At 38.3% G+C, this 18484-nt stretch overlaps 1 protein-coding gene across 39 annotated transcripts in view; it reads left to right on the forward strand.

The window, feature by feature from the left end:
* The window catches only part of SLMAP (sarcolemma associated protein), a 181898-nt gene extending 164130 nt beyond the window's left edge, over positions 1–17768 (forward strand). For 21 of the 39 annotated variants that reach the window (XM_012462777.3, XM_012462780.3, XM_064367246.1 and 18 more), the window contains 5 exons: positions 37–357; positions 816–933; positions 4642–4813; positions 10719–10853; positions 15058–17768. In XM_012462777.3, the coding sequence (XP_012318200.1) occupies positions 37–357; positions 816–933; positions 4642–4813; positions 10719–10853; positions 15058–15150 (839 nt within the window). In that variant the 3' untranslated portion in view covers positions 15151–17768. Of the gene's footprint in view, positions 1–36; positions 358–815; positions 934–4641; positions 4814–10718; positions 10854–13561; positions 13652–15057 lie in introns of all 39 variants that reach the window. The other 18 variants (XM_064367241.1, XM_064367249.1, XM_012462782.3 and 15 more) reach the window with 2 other exon arrangements.
* Positions 17769–18484: the final 716 nt, after the last annotated feature.

The following is an 18484-nucleotide window of genomic DNA, read 5'->3' on the forward strand; positions in this document are numbered from 1 at the left end:
CAATGGGCCAAGAAAATGATAGATATACTTTTGCAGCCCAATTGCAGAGGTTACACATCAATATTGAGAATCTCCGGGAGGAGAAGGACAGAGAAATCACAAGTACTAGAGATGAATTGCTTAGTGCCCAAGATGAAATTTTGCTCCTTCATCAAGCTGCAGAAAAGGCTGCCTCTGAGCGGGACACTGACATTGCTTCTTTACAAGAAGAGCTTAAGAAGGTGAGAGCTGAGCTTGAGCGGTGGCGGAAAGCAGCATCTGAATACGAGAAAGAAATCACGAGTCTGCAAAACAGTTTTCAGCTTAGATGTCAACAGTGTGAGGACCAGCAGAGAGAGGAAGCAACAAGGTTGCAAGGTGAATAAATGTATTTTACATAAAACTCTTAACTTTTGACATTGATAACTTCATAACTTGTTTTAAAAAAAAAAATGCAGGTTTTGCAGACTTTTTTTTCTTTGATAGAAATCAGTTGTATAATCCAGTGTTTCTATATCAGAGCTAAAAATGTATTTTCAGGTCTGCAAGTTCTACTTAAATTTATATATTTTTACAGTTTTATATTTTATTTTAAAATTGTTAAAAATTGCTTGCCTTATAAAAGTGAAGTCAAAAAAATACTATTCAAATTCAAGCTGATATCACTCCTTGAGGTATACATGCAAAGTAACAGGAATCAAATAATTAACCACGTAAAATGTACGTGCTTTTAAGGGGAAAAATGATGTTCTTCTCTGAAATATTTTTCTTTATCCTTTGAAATATTATGGAAGTTATGTTTCTATATTAACAAATATGTTTTGGGACTATTTTAGGTGAACTGGAGAAGTTGAGAAAGGAATGGAATGCATTGGAAACTGAATGCCATTCTCTAAAAAGGGAAAATGTTTCACTATCATCAGAACTGCAACGGCAAGAAAAAGAATTGCACAAGTATGAAAGAACTCTGTTTTTCAGATATAAATATTTCTTTAACTTAAATTTTCATCTAAATTAAATTTAATTTTAGTATTTAAATACTTTACAGGAGCAAATGTTCAGCCAGTCTCTGTTTGGCCATTTGGCAGGTTAACCATACTGAATAAATACTTAAGCTTTTTTTTTTTTTTTTCTTGGCCACCACCATTATCCTGCATGTCCTTTCCTTGTATTCATGGAATACAGATTCATTAAATGTCCCAAGGAAACCCTGAACAAACAACAGAAGTCTGTAATTCATAGTTGAACTTGCCCTATAAATTAATAAATTTTAAATATCAATTGCTTTTCTTTCACACCAGTGATCTCTTCTTTTAGTAAGGGTGATCAGGAAGTGACTGTGATGAAGAATTTGTAAGGCTGGGTACAGTGGCTCACACCTGTAATGCCAACACTTTGGGAGGCCAAGGTGGGAGGATCGCTTGAGCCTGAGAGTTCAAGATCAGCCTGGTCAACGTGGCAAAACCCTGTATCTACAAAAAAATACAAAAATTAACTGGGTGTAGTGGCGCATGCTTGTAGTCCCAGCTACTGGGAAGGCTGATGTGGGAGGATTTCTTGGGCCCAGGAGGTCAAGACTACAGTGACCCATAGTCATGCCACTGTACTCCAACCTGGCTGACAGAGCCAAATCCTGTATCAAACAAGCCAACAGAACAAAAGAGGAATTTGTGCTATTGAAAGAAATTAATTTTCTGAATTTCAAATAGGATTATATGAAGAATAATAATACATAAGACCAAGAATTCTCCGAAACCTGTTAAATCTTTCTAGAATCTAATACTTACAAGCAAATCAGTGAATGCATTAGATTTATTCCAGCAAATTTAGTGGAATTTGCCATATTTAGGTTTAAAATTCGTTATTCTAGCCAGGCATGGACAACATGAAACTCCATCTCTACAAAAAATACAACAAATTAGCTTGGCCTGGTGGCATGTGCCTGTAGTCCCAGCTACTCAGGAGGCTGAAGTGGGAGGATTCCTTGAGCCCAGGAGGTGGGGACTGCAATAAGCCATGATCACACCACTTTACTCCAGCTTGGGTAACAGAGCCAGTCCCTGTCTTAAGAAAACATAAATAAAAATAAAAACAAATGTTTTACTTTGTTTATAACATGTAAAACTTTATAAAAGCAGTTCCAAAATATGAATGGGACAAAATAAAGGTCAAGACTATAAATATATATATATGATATATATCATATATGAAATATACATGAGATATATACATATCTCATATATATCTATATATAATTTTATTTTTTTTGAGGCAGAGTCATGCTCAGTTGCCCAGGCTGGAGTACAGTGGCATGATCTCGGCTCACTGCAACCTCCACCTCTGCCTCCTGAGTAGCTGGGATTACAAGCATGCACCACTACGCCTGGCTAATTTTTTTGTGTGTTTTTCTTTTTTTTTTTTTTTTTTTTTTTTTTTGAGACGGAGTTTCGCTCTTGATACCCAGGCTGGAGCGCAATGGCGCGATCTCGGCTCACCGCAATCTCCGCCTCCTGGGTTCAGGCAATTCTCCTGCCTCAGCCTCCTGAGTAGCTGGGATTACAGGCACGCGCCACCGTGCCCAGCTAATTTTTTGTATTAGTAGAGACGGGGTTTCACCATGTTGACCAAGATGGTCTCGATCTCTTGACCTCGTGATCCACCCGCCTCGGCCTCCCAAAGTGCTGGGATTACAGGCTTGAGCCACCGCGCCCGGCCTTTTTGTGTGTTTTTAGTAGAGATGGGGTTTCATCCTGTTTGCCAGGCTGGTCTCCAGCTCCTTACCTCAAGTGATCCACCCGCCTTGGCCTCCCAAAGTGCTGGGATTACAGGTGTAAGCCACCGCACCTGGCCTATATATAAAAATTAAGGAGGCTGGATGGAGTGGCATGTTCCTATGATCCCAGCTACTTAGGAGGCTGAAGCAAAAGTATCACTTAAGCCCAGGAGATCAAAGGTAGTGAGCTGTGATCACACCACAGCACTCTAAACTGGGCAACAGAGCAAGACTCTGTCTTTAAAAGAATAAATAAATAAAATAAGGAATGAATTGATTATCTGTGTGACAGCACATTTGGATAAATTGGTATGAAGTGTGCATAAGATTATGATGCAGATACCCAAGTTCTTTACATTTAGTCTACATTAGGATCTTAATACTGTTTAGTTTAGTAATCTGTCAAGCAAGAAATACCCATTTTTTTGCCAGTGTTGCTTATCTTAGTTATTATTGTTTTGAAATTATTGATATTTTATTAAAGATTCAGGCTAGATCCCTTATTTTTAAGATGTGATTAATTGGAATCTGACAGATTATTAAATACTGTTTTCAATTATTTCAAGTTTTAAGTGTTGAAAAGCAAGCCTACAAACTCCTTGTGAGTAGAAGCATATGGCTTAAAAATATCAGGCCCCAGAAAGGTAGAATATATTAGATCATTGGTCAAATCATCTGCCTAAACTCACCTAAAGTATTTAAGACAGATTAATTCTTTTTCTTAAACTTTTCTGATGCCCCATATTTACTTGATAAGACTTCCCAGCATTTAAGTAGTATTTAGAAGCTAGTTTTCCTTTACAGGGTCTTTTGTGCCATTTAATTCCTAGCTGTATTGGCTTGACAACATCAAACCCACTCCAAAGAATCTGTGAAGCATACAATCAGAACAGGATTCAGACTCTGTAGTAGTTCAGTTCCAGTAGTGAGTGTAATTCTTGATTGATCCATTTTGAAAGATATAAAACTGTCACCTTGAAAACCTTATACTCCTATAGCTGTGTAGGGGAGCCAAATTCCCTTACACAGCTATACTATACAGACCTTTTATTCTCTGTTGTCTGGGCTATGGAAGAAGGAATTGAACAAGGAATTTCTATTCACACATCAAGCTGTTCTCATATATTTTAAGTCAGATTTTTTAAACATCAAATTATAGAAGTGATCATAGAATTTAACCTTGGAAACAGCCTCAGAAGTTAATGAGTTCAATCCTGTTATTTGGCAGTGAAGGACACTGAGACTGTCCTTGTGTTAGTTATGTCTGTATAACATGGTACCAGATATAGGTCTAAGAGCTCAGAAAATGTTTACTCTGTAAATGAAATGTACCAGTTAAGTGACTTGCTTAACATCCCCCAGCTAAACAGTAGCAGAGCTGGGGGGTCTAGAACTCAGCCTCCTACTTTTTGTCTTATGCTCTTTTCTTAATTTTGTGTGTCTTCTCATTTGAATAGGTTTATCTTTACTTGAGTTGGCAGTGGCTCCTAAGCTTTAAGTTTCTGACCCCCATTCTATTTGTCAAGTACTTAAACTTACAAGAAATTGTTGAAATATTTGTATTATTTTCCTGTAGAAGACCTACACTGAATCTTTTTATTATAAAATTAATACAGTTTGATACAACAAAATATAGTTAATTACCTTCTATTTCTTTTTTTTTAAATTTTCAACCTTTGTGTATATTTGATGGGACACACCTTTAAACTTGCATTTTTTTAGTGTTTTGATGCCTTTTGCGTATTGAATGAAAATATTTCATTCTTTTTTATACTTTTCTTTTTTTCTCTGAAATCTACTCTGTCCCTTCTAGTGAAATGTATAAGAAATTGGACTTCTTTCTGTGTCCAGTTTCTACCTGTGAATAACTGTCAATGTTTATATTGCAGTTCTCAGAAGCAGAGTTTAGAGCTTACCAGTGATCTCAGCATCCTTCAAATGTCTAGGAAAGAGCTTGAGAATCAAGTGGGATCCTTGAAAGAACAGCATCTTCGGGATTCAGCTGATTTAAAAACTCTTCTCAGTAAGGCTGAAAACCAAGCAAAGGATGTACAGAAAGAGGTAAAACGAAAAGACCTTATAAGCCCAATTATGGTTGGACTTAAAGCCAAAAGCAAATCAGATATCCACGCTAGTTAGAAATAAAGGGAAGCAGAAGTCACATTACCCGTCACAAAATTGATACTTGGACCATCTCTGCTTGGTGATTTCTAGCTGCGTATTATGGTCCGTATAGAGAGAATTCTTCAGTAGGGTTGGTCTCAAAAATATGAATATACAAAACTACATTTTAATTTTTCTCTACCAGTTAGTTCAGTTATATGAGAAACCCTTTGTACCAGGTCTCTTGATTTATTGTTTAACTTTCAAAGAGAATATCATATGTAACTTAGCATACTTTTGGAAAGCAAACTGAGGCCAAAATATAATGCTGTCTGAAACCCTCAGGTAAATAATGGCCTGACAAGTTATTAAAATTCACCTCATAGCCAGGCAGCCCACCAGACACATGTTCTGTGGCCTTTTACTTTCTTCCTCCTACCCTCTTTTCACCTTATTCATAAATGTGTATGCTCACTTTTCATGTCATTCTGCTTAAAACCTTGACTTGAGTGGTGCTTTTTAAAAATTTGTGTTGAAGTCATAAAGGTTGACTTTGGAACAGAAACCCTACCCAATTTCTTCCTGAGCAAGATAAGTATATTTTACTTCTCAAAGCCTTGAAGTTGACAGCAGGGCAGTAAGAGCTGCCTTCAGTCCTGCTGGCCTCATACCACTCCCTGCATTGACTCCTGGCCAGCTGGGGAGATGAGGAAGGCTGATACAGCTTGATCTACAGATCAAGGACCACCCCAGTTGTAGACTTTCTTAAAAGGATTATTTATGAATTAGAAGGAAGTTGAAGACAACTCTTTGTCTTTAATATTAAATGAACTTTACCAAAGTTGTTTCTGGAAGATCTGCTTAATCAATGCAGTTTTTCTTTGCACTTTTCTTTCCTTGTAGTTTCCTAAATTTGGCAATGATTGTTTTTCTTCTGTCTTCATGTTTGTTCCTAATGAAAAAATACTGTAAAATTTTTTTAATTTCTTGTGGACAAAGTGATTTTGTAGTGTGTTTGTTTTTACCTTACTAAAGATATGTGTTTTAGAAGAAATCTCATTTTATTTGGTTGGAACACAAATTTTGTGCCAAAGTAAATATCTTAGTATTTAATACTGTAAGCACTTTGTGTCCTTCCAGTCCATATGCCATAATTCTTTCAAACTCTGGGAAGAATGCTGTGGTTGGAAGATGATTCTGTTGTATGTTACTATGAACGCATTAGCCATTTTGTTGCATTAATTGTTTGCCTGTTTGTGGTCACCGAGTAATCAGTGCAAAATGCTTTAACTGTTTCCACAAATGGCAGTGGCATGTTGTCACAGCATCTAAATTGTTGATAGTCTTCGATTGCATTAAATGCAGCACATTTAAAAATATGTCTGATCTTGTTGGTATGTTTCTTTTCTATTTTCTTGTTCACTGTTTTCCATTGTGAAATGATGTGTAGTCATCACACTCCTTTGTAATGTGAAATTGCTCTTTCTGTTTGTCCAGATGTCAACATGTTGGATACTATATACTATAGTTTAGTTATAGCTATATACTATAACTAAAATGTTCTTTAATGAGGTTCCTATCTCTGTGTAATCCACTGCAAAGGAATTATTGCCTTTTATTAATGCACATATATTCCCCTTCAACATTTCCCCTTTGTTCTCCTTTCTTTCACAGAATCATGCTTAATATGCACAGTATCTAATTATGTATTTTCAGCGTTGCAACAGGCTAAGATATTACAAGCTAAGCAAGCCCAGATAAGATTCTTTTTATGAAGAACAACCAAAGGTGTTGGTAATATTGTGTGATATTTCCCTCTTAATCAGGACCAAACTCGTTTGTCACCTGAGAATTAGCAAGATGGAGCAAAAATGATATCCAAAGGCTGCAATAGGTGACCTTTTTTCCACAAATTAAAATTTATATATGTGGCAGCTTTTATATGACTATTTCACAAATAAAAAGTACATGCACAAAGTAAATCTTGGCTGGGCGCAGTGGCTGACACCTGTAATCCCAGCAGTTTGGGAGACCAAGGCAGGAGGATCACCTGAGGTTAGGAGTTCGAGACCAGCCTGACAATATGATGAAACCCTGTCTCTACTAAAAATACAAAAAGTAGCCGGGTGTGATGGCATATGCCTGTAATCCCAGCTACTCAGGAGGCTGAGACAGGAGAATCACTTGAACCAAGGAGGTGGAGGTTGCAGTGAGCCAAGATTGCGCCATTGCATTCTAACCTGGGTGACAGAGTGAAACTCCATCTCAAAAAAAAAAAAAAAAAAAAAAAGTAAATCTTAATCCTTAGTATTGAAAGAAAATAATGATATGTCATCTTTATATTTGACTTTAGAAGGCATCAATATATCTTGCAGTAAAACAAAGAAAAGGAAAAAATAAAAATAAAGCATCAATATATTTTAATTTAGTAGGAATATCTGTAATTTAAGAATTCATAGGCTGGGTACGGTGGCTCACACCTGTAATCTCAGCACTTTGGGAGGTCGAGGCAGGTGAATCACCTGAGGTCGGGAGTTTAAGACCAGCCTGACCAACATGGAGAAAGCCTGTCTGTACTAAGCTACTCAGGGGGCTGAGGCAGGAGAATCACTCGAACCTGGGAGGTGGAGGTTGTGATGAGCCAAGATCATGCTATTGCACTCTAGCCTGGGCAATAAGAGCAAAACTCCGTCTCAAAAAAAAAAATTTATTAAAACATTGAGCACACAGTCCACCCTGCAAACAGTGACTCAAGAAAGTTATTTGGCTTCATCTTCTTGCCATGGGGCCAGAGTCCTTGCCACTTTCTCACATGCTGTAGGTAAGCAACAGGATCCCCCTGGTTGAGCTGCCTTCCTGTGGTTCTGGTTCACAACTCCTGGAATGGAGAAATGATTAATTGCTTTGGTGCACAAGGCAGACTGAATGTAAGAATGGTGGAAAAGGAAAGTAAGGGAAAACTTGTCAATAAAGCACTTTTTACTTATTCTTTATTAGTCACTGTTAAGAATCAGATCATGGGTCGTTGAGAATTTATTATGTTCTAATTTGCAGAAACTAGTGTATGTACACTGACTTTGCCTTGGCAGTATGCCAGTAATCTTCTGCCTTCTGGGAGGAAGTCCACAGACCCTCACATCAATTGAAAAAAGCTATCATAAAGCCCATGAATTTTACTCCTTTAGTTCATTCTCTGGCATACTATCCAGGCTTATAGTGGGAGTATTGTTAAGTAACAGGGAATATCTTTCATATTTTACCTCCCTCTCTGTACCTATGTCTTTCTTCTTTTTCTTGTGACCTCTGTGTTGACCCTAAGCTTCATCTCTCCTGTCTAATGTTTTTATACATTTACATTCCTTTTTAATATTTATCTTTGTTGAGCATAATGATGGGCTTCTAGTCATTCTAAGGTATTTGTATTTTTCAGAAAAACTGTTATAAATGTTTCCTTTATTGAAGAATTTATAGGATATAGGTAGAAAGGAACTGGAAACTTTCTACCCTCTTGGGCTATATTTAGGGATAAGGATGAACCTTTCTGGTATGCCTTACCCATGGTATATTTATTTTATATTCAAACTTTGTCTGTCTTCCTTCTAAAACCTTCAGAGATGGCAAAGTGGGGCCGGGCGCAGTGGTTCACGCCTGTAATCCCACCACTTTGGGAGGCCAAGGTGGGTGGATCAGTTGAGGTCAGGAGTTTGAGACCAGCCTGGCCAACAAGGTGAAACCCCATCTCTACTAAAAATACAAAAAAAATTAGCCAGGCCTCGTGGTGCATGCCTGTAGTCCCAGCTACATGGGAGTCTGAGGCACGAGAATCCCTTGAACCTGAGAGGTGGAGGTTGCAGTGAGCCAAGATCATGCCACTGCACTCCAGCCTGGGTGACAGAGTGAGACTCCATCTCAAAAAAAAAAAAAAAAGAGAGAGAGAGAGAGACAGAGATGGCAGAGTGAGGCAGCAAAGTGGAGACAAAGGCACAGCCAGCAGCAGAACAGTCTCTGCTCTGACTGTGAGCCCAGCTTGCATGTAAGATGCAATATCTTGAAGTGGAACCAGTCTAGAATTTCAGCCTCCTGGCACCATTTAAAGTAGGGGTAAGCCATGCTGTTTCACATTGGTCTAACTTTTAAAAGGCAGGTAGTCTTTAAAAAGATTCGAATCTACCTAAATGTCAAATTATATACAGTGAATTGTTTTTCAGAGCAGAAAATGACATGTTTTACTATTTAAAAATTTCTGCCAGAAACAGGTGGGACGTGGTGGCTCATGCCTGTAATCCCAGCACTTTGGGAGGCAAGCCAAGGCAGGCAGATCACCCGAGGCCAGTAGTTTGAGACCAGCCTGGCCAACATGGTGAAACCCCATTTCTACTAAAAGTACAAAACATAGCAAGACGTGGTAGCAGGCACCTGTAATCCCAGCTACTCAGGAGGCTGAAGCAGGAGAATTGCTTGAACCTGGGAGGTGGAGGTTTCAGTGAGCTGAGATCGCACCACTGTACTCCAGTCTGGATGACAGAGCAAGACTCCATCTCAAAAAATAAATAAATAAAATAAAAATAAAATTTCTACCAGAAACAGATTTTTTAAAAATGACTTTTAGTTGATACCTAAGTTTTTTGTTTTGGTTTGTTTTTTGAGATGGAGTTTCACTCTTATTGCCCAGGCTAGAGTACAGTGGCTCAATCTCAACTCACTGTAACCTCTATCTCCCAGGTTCAAGCGATTCTCCTGCCTCAGCCTCCCAAGTAGCTGCGATTATAGTCATGCACCACCATGCCTGGCTAATTTTGTATTTTTAGTAGAGATGGGGTTTCTCCATGTTGACCAGGCTGGTCTCGAACTCCTGACCTCAGGTGATCTGCCCACCTTGGCCTCCCAAATTGCTGGGATTACAGGTGTGAGCCACCATGCCCGGCTGGTGCCTAAGTTTGAAGTGGAAGAATAGATATTTCCCAGTCATAGTGGTGTGTACTTCAGATACATTTATTTTCTTCATTTGCCTAGAAAATTCACTTATCCAGAACACTTTAATACCCAGTAATGCTGGGTAAAGGGAAACCTATTGGGAATTAATACTTTTTTTTCTTTTCGCTCCCATACTAGGTGGAGGAATTACTTCAAGAGTAATTTTTACTTCAAGAGTAAAATAGCTTGGCTGACACTGCTTACCATGATACAAACTCAGGCTTCCTAACATTGCCATTTAATTAGGCTATGGGATTTTTCTTCACCTACTTTTCTTTTGCTCAGTTTGAAATTTTCCTTTTCTCCTATACTCACTTGGGGGAAAAAGTGATCCTTCATATTAAAAACAGATGACAAAATGGTGATTACTCTTAATTTTTTTTACTCCAGGGCCAGAAAATTCTTACATAGAATCAAGTCAACATTAAAGACCTTTTTTTTTGAGATGGAGTCTCACTCTGTCACCCAGGCTGGGGTGTTAAGTGGCGCAATATCGGCTCGCTGCAACCTCCACCTCCCAGGTTCAGGTGATTCTCCTGCCTCAGCCTCCTGAGTAGCTGAAATTACCGGTGCACGCCACCATGCTTGGCTAATTTTTGTATTTTTAGTAGAGATGGAGTTTCACCATGTTGGTCAGGCTGATCTCGAACTCCTGGCCTCATGATCCACCCACCTTGGCCTCCCAAACTGCTAGGATTATAGGTGTGAGCCACTGCACCTGGCCAAAAGACTTCTTCTTATGAGTGCAAGTTATTCCTCCTTAAACAAAAAGACTTGTCTTTAGTGTTCCACGTGACTGAATAGGATCTGGCATATAAGCCTGACTAGAACCATACCTTCATACTCATTTTAAGTTGAATCTGCACACTTTTTTTTTCTTTGCCTTTAGTATGAAAAGACACAGACTGTACTCTCAGAACTGAAGTTGAAGTTTGAAAAGACTGAGCAGGAAAAGCAGTCAATCACAGATGAGCTCAAACAATGTAAAAACAACCTGAAGCTGCTCCGAGAGAAAGGAAATAATGTAAGTCTTTGCAAACTTGGCTTAGCTTTGATTGAGAGGCAGATGAGAGATTGAAATTGATTTTCAGAGGACTCTCACTGATTTGTGAAGCAAATGGTACAAATGAAATAAGCCTTCAATTATGAAATTCCATGACAGAATCATTATGCTGTCAAATTTTTGAAAAAGAATTTGTACCTTTAACCTATACCCCAGAAGAGCCTCAGGACTGCTTGGAGGAAGAGCCTTGTTTGCAATAAAGCAGCTTGCCTAAGAACTGTCAGCTTTTCCCAGATGAGTCTGAAGCTCTGTCACTAAGCCACTGTCTGGCTCTTGTTTCTGCCCTGCTGGGAAATGACCCATTTAAGAGACGGTAGTACATGTTGATAATTAGCATTTGGCTCTATCAAAAAAATCAAGACTTATTAATGGTTTTGGTTATATACCGATAATGTTCTCACTGAGGCACAATTTCTAAAAAGCTTAGTGTCTCTTTTGCATTCTGTAAGTATTAGAAAGTATTTGGTGAGTTTCTGTAGGGCTGTGAGAGAGAAAGAGACAGATGAAGATTTTGGTATAGATTGAGTTTAATTTTTTTTGTTTTTCATTTGCTAGAAAGATGGTCTTTAAAAAGATGTTATACTAAATTAATGTTGTGTTGTACGTTTTGGTGATCATTACCTTTGTGGGCCCTAACTGATAGATGTTTAGTGTGGTTGATTGTGCTCTCACTTATTTGAAACTGCTGTCATGGCTTGGACACTGCAGTGTGCATGAGCCACATGCTTCCTGTGGAGGAAGCCACTCTGCTTACCCTGCAGCACAAGTACAAAAGAGTGATGTTGCATGGCCATCCTGTTATTCATTTGCACACAGAATGCTCATGACTTGTGTCCAATTGTCCTTTGCAGTTTGTAGACAATAAAGGCTTGCTGCTTAGGTAGAAGCCTTTTAGAAGTTGATGAACTGGGTGTGGAGGCTTTATACTAAGCAAAAATGGTTTGCATTTACTTTTCAAAATGTAGATTACAAACTCTTCTAAAATCAGATCATAATGGTTTGGTTACTTCTCTCTTTTGTATTAATTCATATCCCTGGGATTATGGAATTTCAGTCTACTGCTAAATTAACCTATGAAGACATCTAGCATAATCAGAATGGATCACCCTGTACTATTCAGAACCTTTTCAAAAGTAACTTTGCAGCCAGGCACAGTGGCTCATGCCTGTAATCCCAGCACTTTGGGAGGCCAAGGCAGGAGGATCACCTAAGGTCAGGAGTTCAAGACCAGACGGAGTTCACTCTTGTTGTCCAGGCTGGAGTAAAATGGCATTATCTCGGCTCACTGCAACCTTCACCTCCCGGGTTCAAATGATTCTCCTGCCTCAGCCTCCTGGGTAGCTGGAATTACAGGCATGTGCCACCACACCCGGCTAATTTTGTATTTTTAGTAGAGATGGAGTTTCTCCATGTTAGTCAGGCTGGTCTCGAACTCCTGACCTCAGGTGATCCTCCCACCTCAGCCTCCCAAAGTGCTGGAATTACAGGCATGAGCCACCACACCCAGCCCTGCGTGTCTTTATATACCAAACCTTTATCACATATTGTCAGATTTCTTGCCTGATTTAGGAAACACGCATTATCACAGGGCATTTATTTTTAAGCTGGAAAGCAGTATAATCTAATAAGCAAAAGAGCTTTGGTTGAAAAAAAGAAAAGATTTCGTTAGAGGGATAAAATAACCCTTAACCATTGCTAAGGGAGTACATTGTCAAATAATGGGTTTCAGGTATCGAGCAAAAATGTATACTATCAAGCAGAGAGCATCAGCTAGCGGTGAAGTGTTGGTCATTACTTGTTTTTTTTTTTGGAGACCAGGTCTTGCTCTGTCACCCAGGCTGGAGTGCAGTGGTGTGATCTCAACTCACTGTAGCCTTGACCTCCCCAGCTCAAGCGATCCTCCCACCTCAGCTTCCCAAGTAGCTAGAATTACAGACGTGTGCCACCATGCCCAACTAATTTATTTTTTCTAGGGACGGGGTTTTGCCATGTGGCGCAGGCTGGTCTCAAACTCCTGGCCTTAAGCAATCTGCCCACCTCAGCTTCCCAAAGTGCTGGGATTACAGGCATGAGCCACCGTGCCTGGCTTGCTCTGTCTTCATGTGCTTCATTTCATTAGAATGTTAGGTGTGACCACATTGATCATTGCCTTCAGCTGTTTCTTTTTTTCTTTTTTTGAAATGGAGTCTCGCTCTATCACCCAAGCTGGATTACAGTGATGTGATATCAGCTCACTGTAACCTCAGCCTCCTGGTTCAAGCGATTCTCCTACCTTAGCCTCCTGAGTAGCTGGGATTACAGATGTGTACCACCATGACCAGCTAACTTTTGTATTTTTAGTAGAGACAGCATTTCACCATGTTGGCCAGGCCAGTCTCAAACTCCTGACCTCAGGTAATCCATCTGCCTCAGCCTCCCAAGGTGCTGGGATTACAGGCATGAGCCACCACTCCCAGCCTAGCTGTTCCTTTTAAACTGATAGTTTCCCAACTTGCATACCCCAGTCCATCGTTCAGGATTATGTTAGATGTCTTTAAAATGTTTGAGTCTGTGCAAAACTTGAGTGGTGTACTTCTATTACTTCAGTCTTTCTTCCCGGGCGGTCTGAATCCTCTTATCTGATTATTTTCATAGCATAAAATGATTTTAATATGCCTTCCCTTCTTTAGCCTTCCATATTACAACCCGTCCCAGCCGTATTCATCGGCCTATTCCTGGCTTTCCTGTTTTGGTGTTTCGGTCCATTGTGGTAGAGAAAGGTACAAGCACTACTGTTGAGTCCTTGTCTGTTTGTTCCCATCACCTGTTTGTGCCGTATTTGTAATATAGTGCATGGCAAGAACACACAGGTATTTTGTTACCTGAAGCAAACCCTTCATTTAGTATGCCGTGTATTTGTGTCATACCAGTGAATTCAACAGTCAACTAAGCCCATAACTTTTTGTCTTGTTTACTTTGTAGTAATGCTAACCATGAGTTAATTCCAACCTAACCAGTTGTTAATATGCTTCCTTTAACTGAGTCTTTATCTGTAGCAAACTGGAGTACACTATGAATTTCTGCAATATTAGTACCCTCTTTCCAATTATGTGTTTAATCAGATTTAAATGAGAAATGAAGAGTTTGCCTCTTTCAAGTTTTCAGCCAGCTTTCTTCCCCTTCCTCCTTATCCTCTTCCTCCTCATAGTGTAGATTTTCTTCGTTTCAACCCTTTCCCTGTTTATACTATGGCTATGGAGATAAAAAAAAAATGAGATTAGCCTAATAAACCTTTGGCTTACAATCTCAACCCTATTATGTACTTGCAAGGATATAAATGTATCCCATTTCTTTCTGAGCCCTGACCTGCAACATCAGAATATTTCTTTAAAAAACAGTTTTTCTCTGCCATAGCTTAAAAAAAGAAAAGAAAAGAAAAAGAAGAAAAACCATCTCAAAAACACTCTTGGAATACAAGTAAAAATAAAAGTGTCAACCAAAGCAAGTTAATCTTATAAAGCTCTCTTAAAGTTAGCAGGCAACAGCCCATCCATGCTTGCCTCTAACTGGCATGCATGTTAGTAGAGCATATGAGATATCATGTGGCTTTATTACACTGAACAGAGTCTTTACCAGAATTATCAGACAGGCAGGATCCCTAATGTTACTTCTCCATCTTGAACCCTATTTGATTTTGTCTTCTGTGGTTTCAAGTTAGAGGACCAATGCCTAGACCGTTATCACCTTAGCCACTATCATCCCCTTGAATAAAATATCCCAACATGGAGTCTGATTCTAATCAAGAAATAAACATTTTAGGCAGAAACATACTACAGGTGTCTATATACATCAGTTATATTGGAATATATGGATACCAGAGTAAATAAAGCAGGCAGAGCCCACAGGTTTTCTTAGAAGTCACTATTAGGTTTCAACTGTAACAAAGTTGAAAACTTACCAGGACTTTCTTGGGATATATTAGACTTCCAAATTGGTGGTCCTACTATTATGGCTCTCCTTATACCTGCACTCCATCACTTTTTTTTTTTAACTTTATTTTTATGATGCAAAAATAAGATTTTTTCAGTATTCTGTTAAATATTCAGGACTCTCTGGAACCAAGGGGTTTTAGGTATGAAAAGAGAGGGGAGAATGTGATATTGACTCTCGGTTTCTTTCCACACAGAAACCCTGGCCCTGGATGCCCATGTTGGCTGCCCTGGTTGCAGTAACAGCCATCGTGCTGTATGTGCCAGGTCTGGCCAGAGCTTCTCCATGAGAGCGTTCCTTGAGTCCGTACACCGTCCTCCCTCTAGAAGCTGGCATCATACTCATGCTGGGGACAAACAGAACCATTTTCTTCCTTTTTACCTCTTTTAAAACAGCAGAAGTACAAGAATACAGCTGTAGGGTCATTGCTTTAAATTATATAAAATGTATCTGTCTATAAAGAAGATATAAAATTGTGACTTTATTCTACTGTAAGCAATAATTTGCTTGCAATTTTTCATGTAATTTTTAAATTAGTATGTTGAGATTCTGAATATTATGGTGGCCTAAAGTAGGCTTCTTGGTACACCAGATTATTTATAGCATTAAATTTATGAATATTTTACTCTGAATTCTGATGACCAGATAATTCATTTTTCTGATTTGATAATTACCCAAACCAAACAACCAGTACATACATGGGAAGAGAGGCCCTGTGTGCTCAGTGCCTATCAGTTTGAAATATATATACATATATATATATATTTTTTACATATTTACGCCATTTTTACTTGTTATAAAACCACTGAGCTATTGGGAACAAGACTTAGAGACAACTAATTGCGTGGATTTTTTTTTTTAAGGAAAAATACATTTGGAAAATGAACTGTTAGGGTGATAATTTGGGGAATATGTGCACGCTTGTTCAGCCTTAATGAGACTTGAAGATGTGGAGGACATCAACTTTGAAAAACTTTCCATGAGAGTGTGTATTTTCTTGAGCAAACTGAAGTATTTCTGGGAGCAAAAACATAGTAATTACACAATTTCAGTGCAGTCAACCAAACTGTTGAGTCAATTGGAATGTAATTTATTAAACCTCATGTATTTAAAGAGATATTTTTCTTTAAAAGCCAAGTTACTTTCTCATATACAGCATTTTAGGAAGCATGATTTTTTTTTCTATCATCTATTCCTCCAAGCATGTTTAATTGAAGAAAGTATTAATATCTCTTTCGATAAGCTTGTATTGACCTAATTTGGTTTATGATGTGTCAGAGCTAATTCATGTTCAGGGTGAGCTGTTGTACCTACCAACAGATTTCCTGGTTGGGTATGCAAATGGTTATTTTCTTTTTATTGTTGTTAATTGGGACTTTCTGTTAATGAAAAGCACTATTCCCAAGATTAATAGTGTTCTATGCACAATGAAGCACCTAAAAACACTGCTTGATGTTATAAATTTAAAACACAAAAGTGAAAGTTTAGCCATGGTTTTGTGTGGCATCATAGTTATGTCAGTAAAGTTTATTTAGGTCATAGAATATCCTAAAGTATCACATAGTTAAATTTTTCAGTCAATGAAGACTGGGAGGGAATGTCAGTGAATTGGCTTGAATGTTCTGTGGCAATCCACAAGTCTAGCCAAATATTGAAATAGGAGTTTAGGGTATAATTTGCCTTGTGATGTTTGGCAGTCACTGTTTATACTTTAAAGGTTATATTTTAAGCTATTTGGGTTTACTGTTGGGAGGATCACTAGATTTATGGAGGAATTAGTCACAAATGACTTGTAGAGAATACTGTCATATAGTTCATTTCATCATTTTCTGTTGCAGGAAGCCACTCCACCACAGAATGCTAATATGCCAGTGGTACCCAGTACCTCTTGTATATAGGTTATTGCAAATATTGTTCTGAAATGCTTAACTTCAGAATTACATTTTTTAAAGTAAATAATTGTTTTAAATCTATTTTGTAAAGATATAAAGTACAATAGAATTTCTGGAGTACAGATTAAACTATTTGCACTAACACACGTGATGTGCATGATTTAATAAAATAACTTTACTCTCCCTACGCATGTTTGAGTTGAATATCATTGAAGTTCTTAATGCTGACCCTACTATTGGATTGTTAATAGTCTTCTCTTGAAATGACTCTTTATGCAACATAACATACATTTGGTATTCTTCAGGGTTTAAAAGAAAACAGCTATTTCCTCCAAGTTTTATTAGCCTTTTATTTAACTTACTGCTCCATTTTTTTTTCTCTTTTAATATGGTTATTGTTAAAAAGAAAGTCACTTGCCAGACCAGTCTCTTTAAATGTAAGGTCTAGTATCAATATTTACTTCAAGTGGAATAAATGGCTTTTTGTAGTTACTTCCAGTTTTCGTCAAGAATATAAATACGTCTATTTATAAGCAATATCTTCAGTTTTGTTCAGTTCACTTCCAGGTTAAATAAAGAGTAGGATTATTCACTGGTAATAATAGAATCATTAAGAAATGTTAAACATTGCAGCTAGAAATTGAACAACTCTATAGTGATACATTTAAGAATTATTCAAAGGTGCTACATGGCAGGATCAGAAAATAAAAAGAACGTGGTATTTGAAGCAAAACATCTGTATTGGCATCTTGGTTCTACCTTTTATCAGCTGTTGTTGTCTTGCACAAATCACATTTTGTCTGAGTCTCTGTTTTCTCATAACATGGGGAGAATAATACTTATATTTGTGGTAGTAGTGTGAACTTTAAAAAGGTAATGTATGTGAAGTACCAGTCAAGTGGTGAATAAGTTTTTATGAGAATGTTATACTGAAAAATACAGCAAATATTAAAGTTTTAGGTAAACCAGTACATCTACTTTAATTAAATGAATTAATTGACTCACCCATTAAGAATTTCTGTGTGTGAATAAGATATGTATGTAACATGAATTCTGAGAAAGTATTGTCACCTAGCTCTGTTTGTCGCCTTCATAGTTCACTCTTTTGGAAGTAATACGCTTGGTTTAGTGATGAACCAGTTGCCCACAGTAGTTTTGGAATTCCTGTTATTGCCTTCAGAGCCACTTTGAGTCACATGTGAAAACCATTCACATTGCCCTATAGGCAGAGGCTTTTAACCAAAACTAGTATTGCCTACTTGATCTCTCACTTTAATCACTACACTTGACCAAAACCCAGTGACTGTTGGCTGCTTCCATTGACTATTTACTATCAAAAGGATGGGAGTCTGCTACCAAAGAGAAAAAACTGCGTATAAATCAACTGATTTAAAATTTCAGCCTTGGCCAGCACAGTGGCTCATGCCTGTGATCTCAGCACTTTGGGAGGCTGACGCAGGTGGATCACCTGAGGTCAGGAGTTCCAGACCCGCCTGGCCAACATGGCGAAACCCCGTCTCTACTAAAAATACAAAAATTAGCCGAGCGTGGTGGCAGGTGCCTGTAATTCCAGCTACTGAGGAGGCTGAGGCAGGAGAATTGCTTGAACCTGGGAGGCAGAGGTTACAGTGAGCCCAGATCACGCCACTGCATTCCAGCCTGGGCAACAAGAGTGAAACTGTATGATTGTGGGTAAATGTAAATTCCTTTCACCATTATGATTTTTTTTTT

Source organism: Aotus nancymaae, unplaced genomic scaffold (assembly GCF_030222135.1).
Source record: "Aotus nancymaae isolate 86718 unplaced genomic scaffold, 86718_ANA_hifiasm-v0.15.2.pri h1tg000067l, whole genome shotgun sequence".
NCBI classification, from domain to species: Eukaryota; Metazoa; Chordata; class Mammalia; order Primates; family Aotidae; genus Aotus; species Aotus nancymaae.